The sequence below is a fragment of the Callorhinus ursinus genome, unplaced genomic scaffold (assembly GCF_003265705.2).
Source record: "Callorhinus ursinus isolate GAN/ISIS: 27379988/994484 unplaced genomic scaffold, GSC_fseal_2.0 scaffold1, whole genome shotgun sequence".
Classification (NCBI taxonomy): domain Eukaryota; kingdom Metazoa; phylum Chordata; class Mammalia; order Carnivora; family Otariidae; genus Callorhinus; species Callorhinus ursinus.
The window spans coordinates 93878451-93901840 of record NW_027397063.1 but is presented as its reverse complement, the minus strand read 5'-3'; the positions used below and the strand labels follow the sequence as shown (position 1 = coordinate 93901840).

The window sequence follows — 23390 nt, the reverse complement described above, 5'->3', positions numbered from 1 at the left end:
AATCATTTGGCCTATTATAACCTTACTTTGAGCTAGATCTATTTACTAAGAAACATGGATTATACAAAATACTGTTATGGTCAACTTCTGTTAATTTAAGCCTTCTGTAAAAAAAACAAGCTTTGTACGTAATCTGCCACTTGTAGCCATGTGCTGAAGTTATAGTAATATGTAAAATATAGTTCAAGTAGTCTCTCTCAGTCCATTTTGCTAGAAGAATAAAGGAAGGCCAAATCGTGGGCTGGACAGGGAGAAAGCAGAAGCAAAGACAGTGTCACCTGAACAGACTCAGTGGGTTAGAATATTAATATGTCTATACTGAAAGTTCCAAACTTAAGAAATTCCTTCTGTTACATCGGTTCTAGGTCAAAAGCTTAAGGACAATCTAAAATAAGCCATTGATTCATACTCTAACTTTGTTTATATTTATATATTAAAATCCAAACAGCACACACACACACCCCATGTAAAACATTGCTTTAAGTTTTAATGTTTATTTCCCCAAGACAGCCTAGCCTGCATTCTACTTGGATAAATTTTACAAGCTAGTTTTCTGCTGCTTCTAGTTTTAACTTTAACCATGTTTCTGATGACAAGGAATGCTGCAAAAATACTCTAGTTCAACAAAGAGTTATGATCACAAAATAATTTTTATCCATTCTACAGTGTTTCAGAATTACCAGTTGATTTTAAACACAAAGTAGATATAGATGCTAATGGTGGCTAATCTGGTATGTTTCTTATAGCAAACTGTTGTTCATGCAACACTTGTGCTCAAAGGGGAAGGCACAGGATTTCCTACAATGAGCCACCTTATAAAGAGTTCTTTTTGTACAAATTAATTTATGTCACATTTAATTTAGTGTGCATAACCTCAAAACTGAGGTATTATTCCAATTTATAAAAACCACTTGCATAACTTTTATGCAAGTTTTAAAAATACAAAGTTTTCTCCCTAAAGTGGCTCAAAATAGATTGTTCATGGCTGCCTACATCTAAGATAAAAAGATTCTAAAACAATTGAACAGATTAGGCATATTATTAAAGGTGTTCAAACCATTACTTGATTTGTACATCTACTCAAACCTCTTCATCGGTCTTTATTCAGCAGTACATATGCACCAAATTCCATTTTAGAAGTTTCCATATCATTTTCATAGAAAACAAAGTTTGAAAACAAGTTAACATTTAAACACAGCACGGTATTCTACCACAACTGAAACTTTTTTCTTCTTCTTCTTTACAGGACTCAACAAAATCTAAAAATGAACTATGCTGTAGATTTACCTCATGCAAAGATCTTTATGTTATCTCTGAAAATGAAAAGAATGGCTTTTTAAAGCACATTTTACTGTTTTATACTATTATGGCAACTTGTGTACTGCAACACAGTCTATTTTGAGGGAAATTTATGATTTTTTTTCATGCAAAAATCTACACAAATTAGTTCTGATGATATGGAAAGCTTTTCATAGCATCAAACATTCATCTGGTGCAAATGCACAGGGAAACCTTCCTGAAAAGTTTTCTGACTTGAGAAGCAACTAAAAAGCCATACTAGGTAAAGTAAATAAAAACTAAAAAGAAAAAAAAAAGGAGGGGGGTGGGTAAAGGGAAGACGGGGAATAGAAAACACAGGCTGCAGAGTAAACCAATGTCTGCTGCTAAACCGGTCTTTGTTTTCATGTCCAGTGTACATTAACACTTATGATCTCACTTTGATGATTTACTAGGTTTGTTATCAGCCCCCTGAAGGCGAATCAAGCTTGCATGCGTTCACATACAGCACCACAACCATACTCTCGTACACAGTCACTCCAGGACTAGGAGTCTGCTTCATGAGTGAAGAGCCCTAGATTTGAAAGATGAACCTGACTCCCTATCACTGAGCCAGACATTCATTCAACATTGTCCACTCACACATTGCTTCATAGCAAGGCCTGGGCTCGTTTTCCTTTGACTTATATGGGCATCGCATCCTCTTTTATGCTTACAAGGCTTGAAGATGACAGTACTGCACTCTCCCCTCAATTGATACACAGTAAGTCAATGTTCCTTCTCAGGCACTGAAGATCTGTGACCTGTAGCCCTTTTTACTTTGAACAACCTAAATAAGCATTCATGTAAAGTTTTCGTTACATTTTGCCACTCATTCTCACTCGCACCCACTCGCCATCTTGACCTCATTTGGGCATTTTCTGTGATTCCAAATGAAATCTTCACATTTTCTTTCCCGATTTAATGCAGCAGCAGATCCCATGAGCCAAGCTTGATGGATCAAACCTTTTTATATATATGTATATATATATATATATCTCAGTGCTGCATTGTACCTAACTTCCACAACATCTTTCTAAAACTGGAACCCTTCTGTTGGTACGTTGGCAGATGAATTGAAACCAAATGTTCCACCTTGTATTGCCTCTGGAACAAGGCTAGGATCTTCATCAATCTAAAGGAAAAAAGAAAAAGTGATAATTAGTTTTAAAGATTACATAAATAACATTATAGAAATATTCTCATTTCCATAAAAAAAGTACGAGAGAGATGATGAAAGCCAACACTGTCCTACCATCTCTTTAGAAAGCTGAAACATTTCGTAAAGGCTTTTTCTTAAAGGACACCAAAATGAGAGGAAACGAGAGAATACGCAAGATAGGTATCTTCCAAAAGAGTGACATAGAAGTAACAAATTGGAGATGGTCCTACATCTCAAACTGAGAGGATACTCACTATAATATCCCTTTTACTTGGGCAAATAGATAAAAGTTGATGACATTAAAAAACTTAATGCTGTCACTTTTGGAGAGTAAATGTAGTCTTTAGTTAATTTTTTAACTAGCAACTGGAGACAAATGACATTTGGGCTTAGAACGGTAAAATAATAGCTGTGCTATAATGAATAAATAATATTCTATATACTTTATATCTAGGGGTTCTTTTTTGAAATACCACAAAAATCACTGACCTATACAGTACAGTTCCTATAAATATGCATATCATCTGAATTATTCTTTTCACAATGTAAGAGATTAACAGAGAACTTCATGTTAAGGTATTAGAAATCATAAGGTCTTGTGTATATCTATAGTTGCCAATTAGGACTTCCAAAAATCCAACTTTAGAACATGTGATAAAAGCTACCCTTAAGGTAGTATGTTTTCCTGGATTTTATTTCTGATCGATTTAACTAGCATTATATTCTAAATAGGACTTAGCTTGATCATCTGTAAGTAAACAGGCCACAAATTTTCTTTTCCAGTACTGTCCTTCCCAGGTTAATGTTCAAATCATATACACTTAAGAAAATACTTAATAACATTCCATTCTTTTTTGATAATGTGGAAAAATTTGGGGTATATGAATTATTTTTTGAAAAGTTGAGAATTATCAAAAAATCCACTGGTGGCTGTATCTAATCATAATTTTCTAAGGAATAATGGCTTTTAGATTTACTTCTCCAAAGAAGCAACATTAAAAATAAGTTAATACTTTAATTTCAACTACCATATACTATGAAGATACTTTTGTATACTACACCTTACCTTATATGGTAACCTATCTTTCTTGATGATTTACTGTTTCCATTTTATGTAATTCAAATTTATTTTTGGTCACCTACTAAAAGTAACAGTGACAATATCTTCAAATATGGATGAACTACTGTCATAAAGGATTTATTATAGAATATACCAGGATCACTGTTTTGTTTATAAATATGCTATTAAAATACAATTTGAGAACTGTAAAGACATCAAGTGAAAATAAACCCTGACTTGTCCAGTGTCAAAAAAATTCTTCTCATAACAGCAAAAAAACAACCCAATTAAAAAATGGGCAGGGGCGCCTGGGTGGCTCAACCGTTAAGCATCTGCCTCCGGCTTGGATCATGATCCCAGGGTCCTGGGACTGAGTCCCGCATCTGGCTCCTTGTTCAGCGGGAAGCCTGCTTCTCCCTCTCCCACTCCCATTGCTTGTGTTCAACCCTTTCTCGCTGTCTCGCTCTCTGTCAAATAAATAAAATCTTAAAAAAAAAAAATGGGCAAAAGAGCTGAACAGACATTTCTCCAAAAGATATACAAAGGTGAATAGGTACATGAAAAGATACTCGATATCACTAGTAATTAGGGCAATGCAAATTAAAACCACAATGAGGTATTACCTCACACCTGTTAAAATGGCCATCATTAAAAAGACAAGAGTTAACAAATGCTGGTGTGGATATGGAGAAAAGGGAAATCTTGTGCATTGTTAGTGGGACTTTAAATTAGTATACCCACTATGGAAAACAGTATGCAGGATCCTCAAAAAAATTAAAAATATAAATATCATATGATTATTTAACAATTCCACTTCTAGGAATACATTCAAAGGAAATGAAAACACTAATTCGAAAAGACATCTCCACCCCTAGGTTCACAGTAGCATTATTTACCATAGCCAAAGCATGGAAATAACCTAAATGTCCACCAACAGATAAATGGATAAAGAAAATGTGGTATATATACACAGTAGAATATCATAAAGACTAAAAGCAAATCCTGCCATTTGCAACAACAAGTATAAACACTGAGGGCATTTAATGCTAAGTTAAATAAGTCAGACAGAGAAAGACAAATACTGTATGATCTAACTTACATGTGGAATTTTTTTTTTTTAAGATTTTATTTATTTATTTGAGAGAGAGAGAATGAGAGATAGAGAGCACGAGAGGGAAGAGGGTCAGAGGGAGAAGCAGACTCCCTGCTGAGCAGGGAGCCCGATGCGGGACTCGATCCCGGGACTCCAGGATCATGACCTGAGCCGAAGGCAGTCGCTTAACCAACTGAGCCACCCAGGCGCCCTTACATGTGGAATCTTAAAAAAGACAAAAAAAGCTCATAGGAAAGATCAAACTTGTGGTTACCATGGGTAGAGGGTGGGGGAAGAGAAAAGTGGAGGAAGGTGGTCAAAAAGTACAAACTTCCAGTTACAAGATTAAAAAAAAAAAAAGCTATTTTACAAGTAAACCTTTCAGCATTCCTGTAAAATAAAAAGTCCTCATTCTATTTTTAACTATTAATGGCAATAAATCTGTAAAAAATAAAAAAAAATCCTTATCTTTTTTTGCCCTTAGAAACAGTAACTACTTTTTAAAATGACCTGACAGACTTTAAAATATTAAAATATTTGTTTCTGAAAGTGACATTATTTTAATTCCATTCCAAAAAATGTATGTCCTAGCTTATATTAATTATTTCTAGACTTATGTTTATACATAAAACTAAGAAAACTATAAAATTATTAAATACATCATCTGAAGAGAAGAACTGATCAATGATCTCATAGGCCAATTTGTAGATGTCTTCATTTTCATGATTTTGAAGCTGTTCAATTTTCTCCAGTCCTGCAAGAAATTTTATGAAGTGAAACAATGGTAATATTTAAAATGTAAGAACAAAAAATTTACAATAATCTTGGGACCACATATTCCCAATTTTTGGACTGCAAATCTATGATTTTTGGAACTCTATTCTAAAGGTGAATCTTAAAAAGGTTTTATGCACAAAGATATAGCATTATTTATCTTAAAAAGTTAACAACCTGAGTGTTTAAATGCATATAAATGTTTAAGCAAGCAACAGACCCCTCTCTATTCAGCAGAGTACTATATAACCAACGTTTATAAGGAATAATAACATGGATTACTTTTGTTTGTTACAAGTTAAAAGCAGATTCTTTCTACTTTCTAGCCTCTGCCAAGTTTTTCTAATGAGCATGTATAAAAACAATGAAAATACTGGTAATTAATAAATATGAATGTTAAGACATCTGTTAAGTATTATGGGAAATGATCAAGATCAATCCCAGTGTTTCAGGGGAAAGGGGAATCTTCCCTATAAACACTGAGCCTATTAAATCATAGGCAGAAACATTAAAAAGAATATATAAATTTAACTGGATATGCAAATTGCATCTTGTTTTGCTTTACAGGAATAATAATTTTAAGGCTTCTGAAGTAAAGTGAAATTGCCCTTTCATGAGTGTTGTTCTTTATCTCTATTCCTTACATGGGAGAAGTTGTTTTGGGCTCATTTTTCACTCTATACACACTACTTAGTGGGCCCGCCTTAAGTAAAAAAGAATTTAGCTAGGGACTCCTGGCTAGCTTGGTCAGTGGAGTATGCAATTCTTGATCTAGGGGTTGTTTGAGCCCCACGTTGGGTGTGGGGATTGCTTAAAAAGAAAATCTTAAAAGAAAAAAGAATTTAGCCACTCTGATAGGGTGAGGACTTGTTCTTTTCTGGGCTTCAGAAACATAAAATTAAAATGCCTGTGTGATAATTTCACCAGATGTTTCATGGGTACTTAAAACTCAAAATGTCCAAACACAATTTGTTACTTGCCTTTCCCTCAAACTATTCGTTCTAATGTATTCTTACTTTGTGATAATAAACAACTTGAAATTGGAGAGAAAGCCTAGTAAGTTCCCCTTTCCCTCAATACTCTATCATCAAATCTCAAAAACCTCAAAGTCTATCTATTTCTTGAATCCTGTCATCATTTATTGTGGCCCAATCGCTATATACTGTCCTAACTGGTTTCCTGCCTCTTGTCTCCAACGGTCTCACTTCCCTGATATCCATGCTCCATTTAAACATACCAATCCCTTAGGTAAAATCTTTCAATGGCTTTCTAACACCCTGGGGCAGAATTCATTGGGGAAGCTTGTAAGATACAGATTCCTAGCCTTACCTCCAGTGATGAGGGCAAGGCTCAGATCTGGATTTTAATTTTAATATATAAAAATAACACTTTTAATAATTAAAATGTTTATGTGGGGAAAAAAAGTAGTAAAAATTTTAAAACTATGTATTTTAAACTACACTTGTTTTAAATTTTCTGGTACTCAACTTCCCAATTAGGTTCTCTATTCTCTATCTCCTGTTCCTAACTTGATCGTTTCATGTTTTCTGTTGCTCTATTTATCACTTTAGTAACTTTAAAAATACTTCTTTCTTTCAAGCCTCCGAACTCTTCACTAAGCAAATTGAAGATATGGTTCTCCAACTCTTATAGTTACTTCTCTTTTCATTTACTTCCCCACATACCCTTCCTTTTGTGCTTATCTGGGTTGGTAACATTTACATTTTGTTCCACAGCTACAACTGAGTCTTCCATGTTCTATCTACATGGTAATAACAGCTGAAAGCGAAGCCATGCTGTTTATACTCTGTGTGACTCTGGCACAGAATCAGATTTGGAAACTGCATGACAGAATAAAGAATCTGCTGTGCTACCAAGCTTATAAGACTGCAGGGGCCTGGCTGGTGGCGGTATCTCCAGCCTCATATTTAGGCAGTTTCTACCCCATACTTTTGTGATTCAGCAACACTGAACTACTTATAATTTGCTGAATGCTAGGTCTCACCTCAGACTTTGCTCATGGTGTTATCTCTGCCTGGAACACCTCTCATCCCTTTTTACTTTATTAATCCTTATTCATCTCTCAAAATCCAGCTCAGGTGTCACTTCCTGCTTCTTCCAGGTATTTCATTTTGTTGTACATTTCTATTAGGGTAATTAGCACATTAAATCAGTTCATATTTATCTTCATGACTAAACTACATGCCTTGAGGGCAAGGACTGTGTCTTGTTTACCACTGTTTTCCCAGTACCTTAGCACAGTGCCTGTTCAATACATGGCAGCAATTCAGTTACCTAAGCATATGCAAGAAGCTGAGCAGGACTGTACATATAGAATATAGTATTTACTTTATTCTGTTACTTGATAATCTAAGACAGAAAAATACAGAAGTGCTACATTAGTCAGAAAATAAAGGCAGTTACAAAAAGAACATTAAAATGTGAAATAGCTTATAATAAACTTACCTCCACATTCTTCTATAAGATTGGCTATGGTTTCTGCCTCATCTTCAGCCATTTTTAATATATTACTTAGTCCATCAAGTACTACTTGCACAACTTGTGCATCTTTTACAGTCAGCAAGTTGCAAAAAGGTGGAATAACATTTTGTTGGATTAGATAGGCCACCTGAAGAAGAAAACCACCATGACAAAATAAACAAGAGAATTTTGTTGGTGTACCATATGATCTCACTGAAATAATTTTGACTTTAAAAGTTTGAACATGGAAACATGACCTCACCTTTCACATTATGTTAGACCACATTAGATTATTTTATTATTTTGTTAGAATTATTTTACTATGAGATTCCTTCTCCTTTTAATGTAGTGTTTTCTTTAACTTAGGAAAAAAGTGAAAATGAAGGAATCACTCAACTTCATATGAAACATTTGCCGTAAGGAGTGCTTTCTTCAAAGGCCCCTTCCTCCCCTTTAAGATTAAAAAATTACAAAATCTGTAAAGAGGATGGATGATTTTTTTTTTAAAGCTACAACTGTTCAATGTTATAGTATTCAATCCTCAAATACGTGGCCACCTTCAATTCACTGTTCAATTGGTTCTATAATATTTTTGCAATATTTTTCTATCATTTTTATATTTTGTTATATTGTCATTTCCATGTACTATGTATCCATTCTGCTCTGTATTCATATGTAAGTGGATTCATTGCTCACCACCAGTCTATAGCTTATCTGTGACAATTATCAGCTTATTATCAGCTCTAAATTCACCCTTTTTACCTATCTGTGAAATTTATCTGAAACTTTTAAAACTCATTTTCTTTTGCCAGTTGGCACAACGTTAAGCTTTGTCACCCACACAACTCCAGAATGAGTGCCTCTTTAAACTTTACACCCTATGCTCCTTACATCCCTTTCCCTAATTCCTAGACCCAGTCTTTTGGTTTACATTAGTTCCTTGCTTTGCTGCTGGTAAATTTTTGTTGCTGTTTGTGTTCTTTTTTTTGTTGGTGTTAATTTGTTACGAGAATCTGTGATGTTTCATTCTGCCCTATTATGCTAAAAAGTCCTGTTTTTTCTTAATACCGTTAAATAAATAAATAAATAAACTCCTGACTACGTATGTTTTGATCTTACCATGGATTAGAAAATTTTTGTAGGCCAACATGGTGTTAACACTTCTCATCTATAAAATATAACTAAAGGAAGTCAAGGTGACACTTTTATATTGGGAAAAAAAAAATCACAGAACGCCTGTTATCTTGCTATTATTTTAAGTTACAATTTACCTGAAATCTAAATCTTAGAATTATCTGTACTGTTATTTTACCAGTTTTGAGAAATAAATAAGAGCTGAACTTACTTGATCTTTCCTCCCACTAATTGTTAAGTTACTTATGGCCCAAGCAGCTTCTTTCTGAGTGCCAAAATCCCCCTGTAAAAGCAAAGGATACAAATTGCAATATAGTTTAAATTGGGGAAAAATGTCATCTGAAATGATTTTCAACTGCTTATTTCCCCAGGTTTTTTCTAGCCTTTCTATGTGCATACATAATTTTTACTTCAGAGAAGCTTTTCAATTCAATTTACCCTCAACAAAACAAAACAACAATTTACTCTAAACAATTGTAGACTCCCTTTTGCAAACTCTCCTGGAAACAAACTGACTTGGTATTACTGTTCAGTGAAATCAGATTAAATGAAGTCAGTGATAAAATAAAAGCAGTAAAAATAAATAAATAAAAAGGAAAACGTACATTTCACTTTAATCAAAGAAATATCCAGTATCCTTTTAAACACAAAACAAGGTTTTAAAAATGATAATGTCCACCATTAATGAGACTATGATATAAAAACACCACCCTCCACGGGGCGCCTGGGTGGCTCAGTTGGTTAAGCGACTGCCTTCGGCTCGGGTCATGATCCTGGAGTCCCTGGATCGAGTCCCACATCCGGCTCCCTGCTCGGCAGAGTGTCTGCTTCTCCCTCTGACCCTCCCCCCATCTCATGTGCTCTCTCTCTCTCTCAAATAAACATCTTAAAAAAAAAAAAAATAAAAACATCACCCTCCTACATTACCTTTCAAATATAAATTGAAAAAAATATACTTAAAAATCATTTAAAAAGTCATATATATGACTTAGTAATATACTTAGTAATACATTTAATAATTATATGAAGTTCTCAAAGGTGAGAATCTCTGAGAACTTACCAAGAAAATAATTTAAAACAAATATGTATCTTTCTAGGTATCATCTTAGTAGCACATACTAGTCAAAAAGTAAAAGCAACCAGAATTCTCAACAACAGTGGAATAAATGACTAACAATAAATCTGCTGAATGGAATAATAACCTGTTGTTAAATATAAAGACGACTAGCAACCTGGAAAAATGCTTACAATTAAGAAAAAAACCTATATAAATACGAGGAATAAAAATTAATATTGTAGTGGGATATCTTTTTATGTATCAGACTGATAAAATGTAAATATCTATCAGTGAGGCTGGTAGGATTGTAAAATGGTACAATCCTTACAGAGAGGGGATGACATTATACAGCAAAATTTACATATATGCCAAAAAAACCCTAAACAGGGGCACCTGGGTGGCTCAGTCATTAAGTGTCTGCCTTCGGCTTGGGTCATGATCCGGGGATCCCGGGATCAAGCCCTGCATCGGGCTCCCTGCTCAGTGGGAAGCCTGCTTCTCCCTCTCCCACTCCCCCTGCTTGTGTTCCCTCTCTTGCTGTGTCTCTCTGTGTCAAATAAATAAATAAAAATCTTAAAACAAAAAACAAAAAACAAAAAATACTAATTTCCCCAAATAAAAAAGAAATAAGTAACGTAACTGTATACATCAAGTTGGTGAGCTAATCACACATAGAAAAATTATTTCAAGTGACAGATCATTTTTAAGTATATCACTGATGGAATACATCCTAAAAACAAAACCCCTCAAGGAAATCTTAAAAGTGGAGTAGTCAGGTTGTTAGTGGCAATATGATCTTGTTATTTTGATAAATTTTATATATCTCAATATATACTGTAATCTTTTTAGTTCTCATGTTCACAAAATTACTATATATTTTCTACTTTTTTTTTTTTAAAGTAGGCTCCATGCCCAAGGTGGGGCTTGAACTCATGACCCTGAAGATCAAGAGTCACATGAGGCATCCCTATTTTCTATTTTCTAAAAACAAAACCAAACAAAATCAAACACGTTATCACCCATTTTGTTCACTAGAAACAATGACAACCTTGTAGCAATTATCATCCTTAAGCCCTGAACTATGATACTTATATACTGTCTGCTACCTAAAAGGACACCCTGGAAAGTCTAAGTCAGAAAATACATAAAATAAGCTTGAGAACTGTGTCATATGCAAAAGGTAGGAAGCTCTCATCTCAAAAACTACTGGGGTGATGTAAAAAAGACACAGGTGCTAAATTTAAGAGATTCCCATTGGTTAGGGACAATCTGCTAGAAAAAATACCTACAATGGACTAAAACTTACAAAATATATATAAAAATTCATAACTTCCTAATGACACTAAAAACTCCATCCTAGTGTCCTTTTGAGGTTGTTAGGGAACCATGTTATTCTAAAAACTGAGTGAATAATGGGATGCCTGGGTGGCTCAGTGGGTTAGGCATATGATTTTTCATCTCAGTTCAGGTCTTGATCTCAGGGTCGTGAGTTCAAGCCGTGAACGGAGCCTACTTAAACGCACACACTCACCTCCCCCATAACAACAAAACAAAAACTAAGTGATAATGAGAATTTATCTTGCCCTTCTTATATGAAACATATTTCAGAGTAAACCAATAGCTGATAAAGAAAAAAGTTTTTTATTTTTTTTTAAGATTTTATTTATTTAGAGAGAGATAGATAGTGACAGAGATAGGGAGAGAGACCATAAGCGGGGAGGAGAGGGAGAAGCAGGCTCCCGCCGAGCAGGAATCCTGACATGGGGCTCAATTCCAGGACCCTGGGATCATGATCTGAGCTGAAGGTAGATGCTTAACTGACTGAGCCACCCAGGCGCCATGAAAAAAGCTTTTTATTGAAAAATCAAAGTTAATACATAAAGAACGACAGAATTAGAAAGTCACCATTTTGCAGTTCCTGGTAAAATAAGGGATCCACACAATGATCATTAATGACTACCTGAAAACCACTAGTTAAAGACTGATGGCTAGGTTTATAACAATCAATTGGAGTAGGCTCGTAACACCTGAGCTCACTCATCAATCTGAAGAGGACAGATGTAGGACATTTGGAGATATGGGACAAACAGTCTACGTCTTCTGATACAAATCATTAGGAAATACAGAGTAGTGCATTAAGCCTTGCCTAAAAAACTGAACTGGCTCTACCAGTTCATAGGAAACTAAGCCTTTACTACCAGTTTGTAGAAAACATGGAGGGAAAGAACATAGAGTTATTTTCTAATTACTGATCAATATTTAGAAAAAACCCTCATGCTGTGACTATGACATTTTAAATTGTCTCTTTCGCAAACATTAATGTAAGCATGAGTGATGATACAGCATATGATTAAATAGCACACTTAGTTGCTGTTTGATTTTGGACAATTTATTTGTCTATACGATAGTTTCTTCATCTGTCAAAAGGGGTAATTCTTAAGCTCATGGAGTTGCAGAATTATATGAAATAATACATGTGGAGTGATGAGAACAATACATAAGCATTTATAATCAGCAGTAATAATTATGATTATCATCAATAGTGTGTTTTTTAAAATAGTAATAATGTATTTTTAATAAATCCCAGGATAATGGTAATATTGGTAAAGGAATGATACAGAAGAAGGGTCAGGGGTTCTAAAAAGAAATGTTTTTTATATGTAAAAACTGCTAGGTTCAAAGTTTTCACATTACTACTACTTTACTGTAGTATTCATGCCGCTGTGTAGGTTCTAATCAAACAAACACAGGTATATAATCACATAATTTGTTAAATTTAAATCCTTTTCCTCTTACTCAGATTATATACAAGATGATTTTCTTACCTTATCCAAAAGGTGTATTATCATTGGTACAAGATTGGCATCAATTACTGCTTGAACCTGCTGCTGATTTCCTGCGGTGATGTTAGAGAGGAACCACACTGCTTCCTGCAGAACAAGACCCCTTCAATATTTCTCATTAAAAATTAAAATCTGCATCTTTACTAAATTCACTACATTTGTTACAATATTCAAATGATTTTATTATGGAATGAGTTCCATAATAAAAATTTCAGGAATCTCAACTCCTCTATCCCCCCACATTCTGTATTTTCTTTGAACAAATTGTTAATGGCCCTAATCCAAGTCATGATGAACTAACCCTTCTGAAAAATTCTTGAAAGCAATGTTTCCAAACGTAAGACTCAAAAGAAGCTTGTCTGAACAAATACTAAGGAATCCATGAGCTGTAATACAGATACAAATCCCAAAACTACTGTAAATGAGACTCAGCATCCCCTTCACACAATGTGCTTTTTCTCTATTCTATTGTGATCAAGAATGTTAGCCAAAGTTGGCAAATCTAAATAGTGGATTGTTCAGTATACTTATTTGTAAGTCATTCACTGCACCATTTCTCTCAAGAGCTAAAGTGGAACCAGATGTTTGATTGCTTCATTGGTCTACCTTAAGGATCTTTTTATGCTACCCTTTACACTTTAGTGGTGCTTACTGCTTTTGCCAAGATGAAGGTAGTCAAGTGTTTCACAAGTTTCACAGATAATAAATGCACACTGAGACTAGTTAGCATGAAATAAAACAAAATATCAACCTCATATCCTATGTAGGATATTACTGTCATTTACCAGACATAATAAATTTATTACATTAATCAATGTAAAGGGAAACATTTTCTCTATTAAAAAAAATTAGTAAACAAATTTTATTCCCGAAACTATTAGTATTAGCTAATGTGAAGTATGCTCTTTTGGATCAGATCACAGGACCATGTTTAATGAACCTGTTAGAGATTGTAGGGTGCTGGGCTACTTAGGTGAGCTGTTCTTGGGTTATAATCATCGGCAATGTTGTAATCAACGGCCCGTGTATTTCTACAACAGCCTCAGATGCACTCCAATATCAGCATCACCAATCAGTGCCCCCTTTCAATAGCCTCCATGAGTGAGGACACACACACACACACACACACAATTATCTATAAATATTAAGCTTACTTAACTCACACATTAAAATTTTCCAATCACACAACATTCAACACCCAATTATCTCTATTTCATCATTTCCAAGAGAGCCAAATTTGCATTGTTTACAACTGGTTTTATATACAGAAAATCATAGAAATCCATGTTATAAAGAATAAAATATTCTATCTTCTCTTGATGTCTAAATGACGCTTTATATTAATCATTATAGATACTTCTGAATCCCTAATTTTACAAATGAAAACTGCTGAATATTTTGTGTTACTTATTAAGTAGTATTTAAAAATACTTACTTTATTAATTTTCTCTTTGGGATGTGTCAGAAGTGCTGGGAAGTGTGAAAGAGCATCACAGTTCAAAACTACTTGTGTTTGCTCATCGGTTCCAGTAACAATGTTGCCCACAGCTCGAAGTGCTGCAGTCTAAAACAGAAGATTTAATAAGACGTTCTACTATGAAAGATACACTTTCATTCATGCCAACCTACTGTTTTTGAGCAAGTTGTGTCTGATACCGATTTAGGAACAGAGGAGTGAATAGGACAGGGTTAAGGAGCTTACTTACATTATTGTAGAAAACAGTCAAGAAACAAACAAGGATAATTTTTTATAGTAATTAGGGCCATAAAGACAGTAAGTACTTTAGATTTCTGATTCAGTGTTTCAATGAATTACAAACAAAAACACAGTGCTCTTCTGGAGAGCAGGAACCTGCTTAGTATGAGATTTCACTATCGTATGAATTTGAGTTATCAATTATTTTTTATAGTTGTATTAGGTCTTTTTCTGTCAAGTTAAAGCTTTTTGGGAGGCTAATTTTAACATTTACAAAACAAATAACTCCGTTTCCCCCTCTCAATTGAGATATAATTTATATAACAAAAAATTTACCCTTTTGAAGTGTAAAATTCAGTGGTTCTTATATATTCAAAGTTGTGCAACCATAATAGGTAATTCCAGAACATTTTTATCACATCAAAAAGGGGTATCTGTAACCATCAGTAGTCACTCCCATTTCCCCCCACCCTGGGGTGGGGGTTGACAGCTACTATGCCTGAGACGTCTCTGAATTTGCCTATTCCAGACATTTCATATAATTGGAATCAGACGTAGGTGGCCTTTTTTGTCTGGCTTCCTTCACTTAACATAATGCTTTCAAGGTCCATTCATGTTGTACCATGTATAGATACTTCATTCCTTTTCATGGCCAAGTAATATTCCAGTTTTACGTAAGTGGAATATATTTTAACTATTCATTAGTGGATAAACATTTGGTTTTCACTGGCTATTATAAATAATAGTGCCATAAACGTGTGCCAGTTTTTGGGTGAACATGTACTTTCAGTTCTCTTGGGTTTATATATACCTGGGAGTGGAACACGCAGGATTATACAGTAACTCTGTATCTAAGTTTTTGAGGTAGTGTCACACTGTATTCCAAAGATGCTGTACCATTTTACATTTCTATAGGTGTATAAGGATTCCACTTTCTCTTGTCAAAACTTGTTAATGTCTTTTTGATTATACCATCCCGGTGTGTATGAAGCGGTATTTCATTGCAGCTTTGATCTGCATTTCCTTCATGACTAATAATGTTGAACATCTTCTCATGTGCTTACTGACGATTTGTATGTCTTCTCTGGATAACCATATTTAAATAGTTTGCCAATTTGTAATGGGATCATTTGTCTTTTTATTGTTGAGTTGTAAGAATTCTTTATGTATTTTGGATCCAAGTCCCTTTTCAGATACATGATTTGCAAATACTCCCTTCCATTCTGTGGGTTGTCTTTTTACTTCCTTGATGGTCTCCTTAGAAGCACAAGTTTTTAATTTTGGTGAAGTCCAATTTATTTTTCTCCTTGGTTGCTTGTGCTTGTCGTATCATATCTAAAAAATTTGCTGCCTAATCCAAGGTCATGAAAATTTATGCCTATGTTTTCTTCTAAGAGATTTGCACTTTTAGCTCTTATATTTAGGTGTTTGATCTATTTTGAGCTAATTTTTACATATAGGGGTCGTCTAATTTCATTTGTTTACATGTAGATATTCAGTAGTCTCAGATCCATTTGTTCAAAAGACTATTCTTTGCTAACTGAATTTTCTTGGCATCTTTGTTGAAAATCAATTGATCATAAATGTATGGGTTTGTATCTGGAGTCTTTTTATTTTATTTTATTTGAGAGAGAGAATGAGCGGAGAGAGGGGCAGAAGGAGAAGTAGGCTCCCCGCTGAGCAGGGAGTCTGACACAGGACAGGGCTCCATCCTAGGACCCTGGGATCATGACCTGAGCTGAAGGCAGATGCTTAACTGACTGAGCCACCCAGGTGCCCCAACAGGAACTGCATTTAACCTGTAGGTAAATGTGAGGAGCACTGCCAACCTAACAACACTGTCTTCTAATCTATGAACATGGATGTCTTTCCATTTATTTAGGTCTTCTTTAATTTCTTTTAAAAATGTTTTGTAGTGACACAGCTTCCTTAACAAATAAATTTAAAAGGGGAAAGAAAAAATAAAAGAAAATTGTAACATAAAGAAACAAAGACAAAGCTACCAAATGCAATGTGTCAATTGGAGACTGATTTGGTCAAACCGTGAAAAAATATGAAGCAATCAGTAAAATCTGGATACTGACTGGGTTTTAATATTAAAATTTAAAAAATACTCTAACAGTACTGTGATTATGTAAAAACACATAGTCTTATTTTTTTAAATTTATTTATTTGACACACAGAGACACAGCGAGAGAGGGAACACAAGCAGGGGGAGTGGGAGAGGGAGAAGCAGGTTTCCCACGGAGCAGGGAGCCCGATGTGGGGCTTGATCCCAGGACGCTGGGATCATGACCTGAGCCAAAGGCAGACGCTTAACGACTGAGCCACCCAGGTGCCCCCATAGCCTTATTTTTTAAGAGAAGCTGTATGAAATTATATGCTATCTGGGATGTGTCAAAATAATTTGGGGGGGAGGGAGTGAGCAGGGAAATAGAGGAAATCTACATGGAGGTTCATTACAATTATTCTCTTTTCCTAAATTATGGAGTTAAAGTTGAAAAAAATTTTAAAAACCTCTACTAGATATCATGTAAAGTACAGAATACTGAGAGCTGCTAAAGAAAAATTCCAACCCTATTTCTGAATGAAATCCAATTTAAAACTAATGGTGCATTCTGAAAAAAAACCAAAAACAAATACCCATACCGAGACATAAGTACCATGCTTAAGAAATGCAAACTTAATGATATCTAGTATGAATATTCTGTTAACTTTTTTTTTAAGTTTATTTTTAAGAAATCTCTACACCTAACATGGGGCTTAAACTTACTACCCTGAGATCAAGAGTCACATGCTCCTCTGAGCCAGTTAGGTGCCCCTATTAAAATATTTTAAATGAGCCACAAATACACCTAAATGGCAAACTATTTATTCTATTCCTGAATTCAGCTAAATGTTCCCTCTTTCCTTAAACAGCTTTAAATTTTTAAGGTTTGTGTTCTCCATTCCAATTGTCCATGAGTATCATCTGAAGAGCTTTTTATTTATTTATTTTTAAAGATTTTATTTACTTATTTGAGAGAGAGAATGAGAGAGAGCACAAGAGGGAAGAGGGTCAGAGGGAGAAGCAGACTCCCCGCTGAGCAGGGAGCCCAATGTGGGACTCAATCCCGGGACTCCAGGATCATGACGCGAGCCGAAGGCAGTCGCTTAACCAACTGAGCCACCCAGGCGCCCCTGAAGAGCTTTTTAAACCCCAGGTTTCTAGGAAATATCCCAGATTTATTAAAACAGAATCTCTAGGGGTCAAGCAAGGGAAATAAATTTTTTTTTTCTTCAAGCTTCACAGTTGATTTTAATGTCCACCCAGGGTTGAGAAATAGTTAATTAGGTTAACGGTTTTCCTTATGCTACTGCTAACAGACTGTAAGTCATCATATGATTAAAGCATACTATTTACCTCAAAAGCATAGGAAAGCTTCTCTATCTCCCTTTACCACTGCAGTTTGACAGTTACTACTTGTAGTATTTGTGTGAACTTCTCACCCTCTCTTTATTACTTTCTAGATGCAGGTTTGGGATATTTATATGGAAGGATTTAAAAATAATAAAAGGATAACACAAAGTTAAAAAGGATTTTATTTATTTGAGAGAGAGAGAACGGGGGAGGGAGGGTTAGAAGGGGTGGGAGAGGGACAAGCAGACTCCCCATTGAGCAAGGAACTGCCTGGCAGCTTGGTCCCAGGACCCAGGACCCAGAGATCATGACCTGAGATGAAGTCAGATGCTTAACCAACTGAGCCACCCAGGTGCCCCATTAAGAAAAGATTTTAAATAACTAAAAGGAAACAATTTAGGAAGCCCCTAAGCAGCATATTTCAGTATAAAGCCTTTATCAATCACAGTGCCAATGAAACAATGCATTAACTAAGCTCGCCCAGTACAGTATGGAGAGTTAAAAAAAAGGGGGGGGGGGAGAAAAGGAAAAGAGTAGGAAAAATGAAGAAAAATAAAAAGAATAGAAAAAAAATAAAGTATCAGTACTTATTTCAAATGCCACCCAAGTTAACATACGAATTTCCTAGGTCTGCATTAGTAATCAGTAAACTATAAAGGAGATGCCCTGGGGTGGGGTTTTTGGTGGGGTGTAGGGAAAGGGAAGGGGAGCGGGGGAAGGTTCTTGTTAACCTATAGTGATCTTACCTCACTCTCTCCACCTTTAAAATGCGGATTTAATACCTCACTCTTTTCAAAGATATGTTCTTATTTTATTTCAAAAAGATATATGCACCCCTATGTTTACTGTGGCATTACTTACAATAGCCAAGATATGAAAGCAACCCAAGTGTCCATCGACAGATGAATGGATAAAAACGTGGTATGTGTGCGTGTGTGTGTGTGTGTGTGTGTATACATACACACACACCAATGGAGTATTAACCATAAAGAGAATGAAACCTTACCATGTACAACCACATGGATGGACCTATAGAGTATTATGCTAGGTGAAGTAAATCAGAGAAAGAAAAATACCATATGATTTCACTGATATGTGGAATCTAAAAAACAAAATGAACAAACAAAAAGCAGAAACAGACCCATAAATATAGAGAACAAATTGATGTTTGCCAGAGAGGAGAGAGAGGGGGGGAAAGGCAAAATGGGTGAAGGGGAGTGGGAGATAGAGGCTTCCAGTAATTTGATGATTAAGTCAAGGGATACACAGTACAGCATAGGGAATACAGTCAGTGGTACTGCAATAGCATTATATTGTGACAGATGGTAGCTACACTTGTGATGAGCATAGCATAACTTATAGAGAAGCTGGATCACTATGTTCTATACCTGAAACTAATGTAACATTGTGTGTCAACTATACTTCAATAAAGAAAAAAAGATTTAAAAAAAGATGTGTTATAAGGCTAGAAATATACTTTGAACTAATGCAATTGTCTATTTTTGAATGCCATGCTTAAAGCAAATTAGTGGTAAACAAAACAAAACACCTTGTATTATTATCAACAACAAACTCACCTGAACTTTAACTTCCTGGTGGCTGAGCAGAGGAACCAAGTGAGGGACTATTCCAGAGTCTATTACCATCTGTATCTGTTCATTGCCAGCATCAGTAAGGTAAGAGAGGGCCCAGACTGTATCTACCAATATCTAATGGATAAAATGAAAATTCAAACAACCTTTGAATATTCTGTCACTTTAATAATTCTTAACTATAACTTAGTTATAGTTAACTAATCTATGATTGTTTCACGACCTTCTTTCTTCTTGTCTCACCTCAATTTACTGAAACCTTAATCTGCTCTATAATACTAAACATCATCATCTATCTCTGAATGTCTGTATCAAGTATGTGCATCTTTTAGCCATATTTAGGATGCTTCAGTTAATTATGATCCCAACCACAGGTTAATATCCAGTCTTAATTCACTAAGATACACACTACACTATACATGAAATAGGAGAAAAAGACATTGTCTTTCTCAAATGCTCACACTGAGGCGTAACAGGTCCAAAGACATGTAGTAAGTACATATAATTGTAAATACTGAATGTAGTCAACATACACAGTGATTCAAAACATTGGGGCTAGATGTATACATTCAAGTTGTTTTCTAGTATCACTGGTATCATGTGTATGTCTAAAGCCAGTATTTCAGTATTAGAAGTATAGTAGTTTCATCTTTTCCAACCAGTTTGCTTTGCCTTATAAAACTGGAGGCAACTTCTCATAGTGGAAGCATCCCACAGCTGCAGATCAAGACATTAAAAGCAACCATGGGTCAGTCGTATGATCCATAATAAAAAACGTTCTAGTAAAAAAAAGAAAATGCATAATTTACAGCATCTGCCAAAACTATTTATAAAAAAACCCCACTGCAATTAAATTATACTAAAAATTAAACTATTTTAAATGTTATTTTTATTAACATCAAATGAAATATTGTAATTTTTAAAAATATTTTATTTATTTATTTGACAGAGAGAGAGAGAGAGACAGCGAGAGATGGAACACAAGCAGGGGGAGTGGGAGAGGGAGAAGCAGGTTTCCCGCCAAGCAGGGAGCCCGATGCGGGGCTCGATCCCAGGACCTTGGGATCATGACCTGAGCTGAAGGCAGATGCTTAACAACTGAGCCACCCAGGTGCCCCAAAATGTTATAATTTTTAATGAACCTTATTGTGAAGTTCAGCAGGCCATTGTGTTTCATCTTTCTTTTGCATTAAATCATAATTAGAAATTATATCCAAGAGGAAGTATGACAACTGTTAAACTGTTGCATAAATAGCACAGTTACTGACAAAGACACAGGAATAATAATTGTGCCTGGAACTTTACTTCTGAAGCCTTTCTGGAATATGAACTATGTATGTATCAAAAGACAAGTCAGAAAGGTCTGAAACCTTTTAAATTCTAAACCAATGTTATGTTTAAAACATCTGAGAATCTCCTAGAAGGAGAAAACAACACTTTGCCATTGTTCCTTTCAAAAACTCAAGAAAGTTCTTTGGCTATTTTTAATCTAAAAAGAAGACACCAAATGAAAGAATTCACACACATAAAGTGGTATCAAAATATGTGAAAGAACTAAATTTCAATTTACAAATGTAAATCTTTTTTCCAGAGTCCCAACATATGCCAAAATTTGTTGATATAGGCAATATATTTCAAGTTACTTCTCCATGACTGTACATAAAATCCAGATATAATTTTTTTAAAGGCCTAACACTAAACATCATGAATATGCTCACATCAAAATCACAATTTAAATAGACTTGAGCTCACATATACTTCTTGTATCAAAGTTAATATTCTATGGTAAATTTACTAATTATAACTACCACCGTGTAATTTCAGTGTTTCACTATGCTTTGTGGAAGCAGTTTTATTTATTTATTTTTTACTTCTTTTATGGTCTGGTTTAAGAATTTGCTGCTAAGTGTTTACCTAAGAAGACTGTATTTTTAGTAAACATTATTATATAGTAAACTACTTAGTAAATGTGCTACTAAAGAACAATGAGACTGGCTTGAAAAATTCAAGATACATTAAAAGCAAGAAAACCTGAGCTGAAGGCAGATGCAATCTGCCTTCTCTGCAAAAGGCAGAGTTACAATCTCAACTGGATTGGGGTAAACAGGTGGAAAGAACACAATACAATCTCTGAATAAGGTCAACCAAGATGTCTGGTTTTTTGGTAGAGGTATAAAGTTTGAAATTAATCTTCCTTGGAACTTAATTAAAAGTAAAATATTAAAATCTGTAATTTAATAAAAACACTTGGCACTAAGGAGCCAAACCCCAAAATGGCTTATATATATACATATATATATATATATATATGTATATATATAAAGGATTCTAGACTATCAGGATCTAAAACAAAATATCTTTAGAGCAAGGATCATGTTCATCTAATGAATTTTATACATTATGTCACTGCTCGATGTAGTATAATTCTAACTTCAATTTGTTCCATATGCTTTAGAGAGATCCTGGAAAAATGGTATTACCCTAGAAACTGAAAAGGAATGAAGCAGCTTATCAAACACTGGTCATCACACTGAGCTGTTTTTAGGGAACCAAAGTTCCTGAATGTTGCTATGCATTGTATTCCTGTGATTTCCTTTACCTGTCATACTCCTAGCTTTTCTAACACAATGATGGCGAAGCTGGTTTTATAAGCAGTCAGTTTTCCACCTCATTTATACTTCCTGAGGTGCTTTTTCCTTTGCCATCTGTGTTGGTGAGAATGAGTAAGGTATATTTATTATGCTTAAAATCTAGTCTGCACTAGTTTTTTTTCTTGTTTGGATATTTATGAGTTCTCTCTATAACATGTGAAACCACTATCAAAGTCATCGTAGATGGAAAAATATAGTAAAAATAAATTAAAGAGCAACTGATGTTCTTGGATTGATGTATGCATATGAATACAAACTCACGCATAAAGGCACAAATATTTCCTTTTATCTTTCAAAAAATGAAGTATTATTAGGCCTATGTATTCTCTCAAACACTGGCCAGGCCATCAAAATGAGCTTCTATAAAAAGCTCTTGACCAATCAAAAGATATAATTTTAGTGAGAGAGATCACTAACTGGCAACTTTTAAGAACTTCCAAAACGAGTTTTTACTCCCCCCAATTCGCCACATATGCTATTGCCCATACCAAAATAGAGTTAGGCTTGATTTCTTCACTGTAAATTATATTTTGTGATACAGGTAAACACAAAGTAAATATAATAATAGCAAGCTATGTTATTACAACTCTTGAAATGGAAAAATCTAATCAAGTACACGAACATTATGTCCAGTATAACATTTTCTTCTCCATGTCATAAGGGCAACCCTAGACATACATATTATACACGTAAAAAATACTCACATTTACGTCTGTGTGATGAATTAAGACACAAAGAGCTGGAAGAATCTGAAGAAAGAAATATATAGATTTAAAAACATATACCTAATGGTATCTAGTTTAGTTAAAAAACAAAAAACAAAACATCTGTTTACCTCCTGAATGGTTTCCATTGGGGGTGGTGGATCTTTGTGACGACATAAGTTGACCATTACCCAAGTAACATTTCTTAAGAATGTTATAGGAATAGATGGACTTATGAAGGAAAGTAAAGGTTTCACAACTCCAAGACTTATGACATAATCTCTACACTGTGGCCCATCACCTGTAGGAAGGAGTGATTAATTCAATAAAATACACTGACAATAAGCAATTCAGAAAACATAAAACACTGGTTCAATATGCTGCTTTCTGTATTTTAACTAGATACACTATTTAGTTTTATACAGA

General features: G+C 34.7%; 1 protein-coding gene and 1 non-coding gene across 4 annotated transcripts in view; both read right to left on the bottom strand.

Moving 5' to 3' along the window:
- Positions 1-467: 467 nt before the first annotated feature.
- The window catches only part of KPNA4 (karyopherin subunit alpha 4), a 57449-nt gene continuing 34526 nt past the window's right edge, over positions 468-23390 (bottom strand). For all 3 annotated transcript variants that reach the window (XM_073897961.1, XM_025879630.2, XM_025879620.2), the window contains 9 exons: positions 23096-23265; positions 22965-23009; positions 19595-19726; positions 14357-14485; positions 12904-13008; positions 9233-9304; positions 7873-8035; positions 5292-5386; positions 468-2452 (listed from right to left, as the gene is read on the bottom strand). In XM_073897961.1, the coding sequence (XP_073754062.1) occupies positions 2354-2452; positions 5292-5386; positions 7873-8035; positions 9233-9304; positions 12904-13008; positions 14357-14485; positions 19595-19726; positions 22965-23009; positions 23096-23265 (1010 nt within the window). In that variant the 3' untranslated portion in view covers positions 468-2353. The remainder of the gene's footprint in view (positions 2453-5291; positions 5387-7872; positions 8036-9232; positions 9305-12903; positions 13009-14356; positions 14486-19594; positions 19727-22964; positions 23010-23095; positions 23266-23390) is intronic.
- LOC112834739 (small Cajal body-specific RNA 7) lies at positions 13829-14146 on the bottom strand. The gene has a single exon (XR_003211015.2).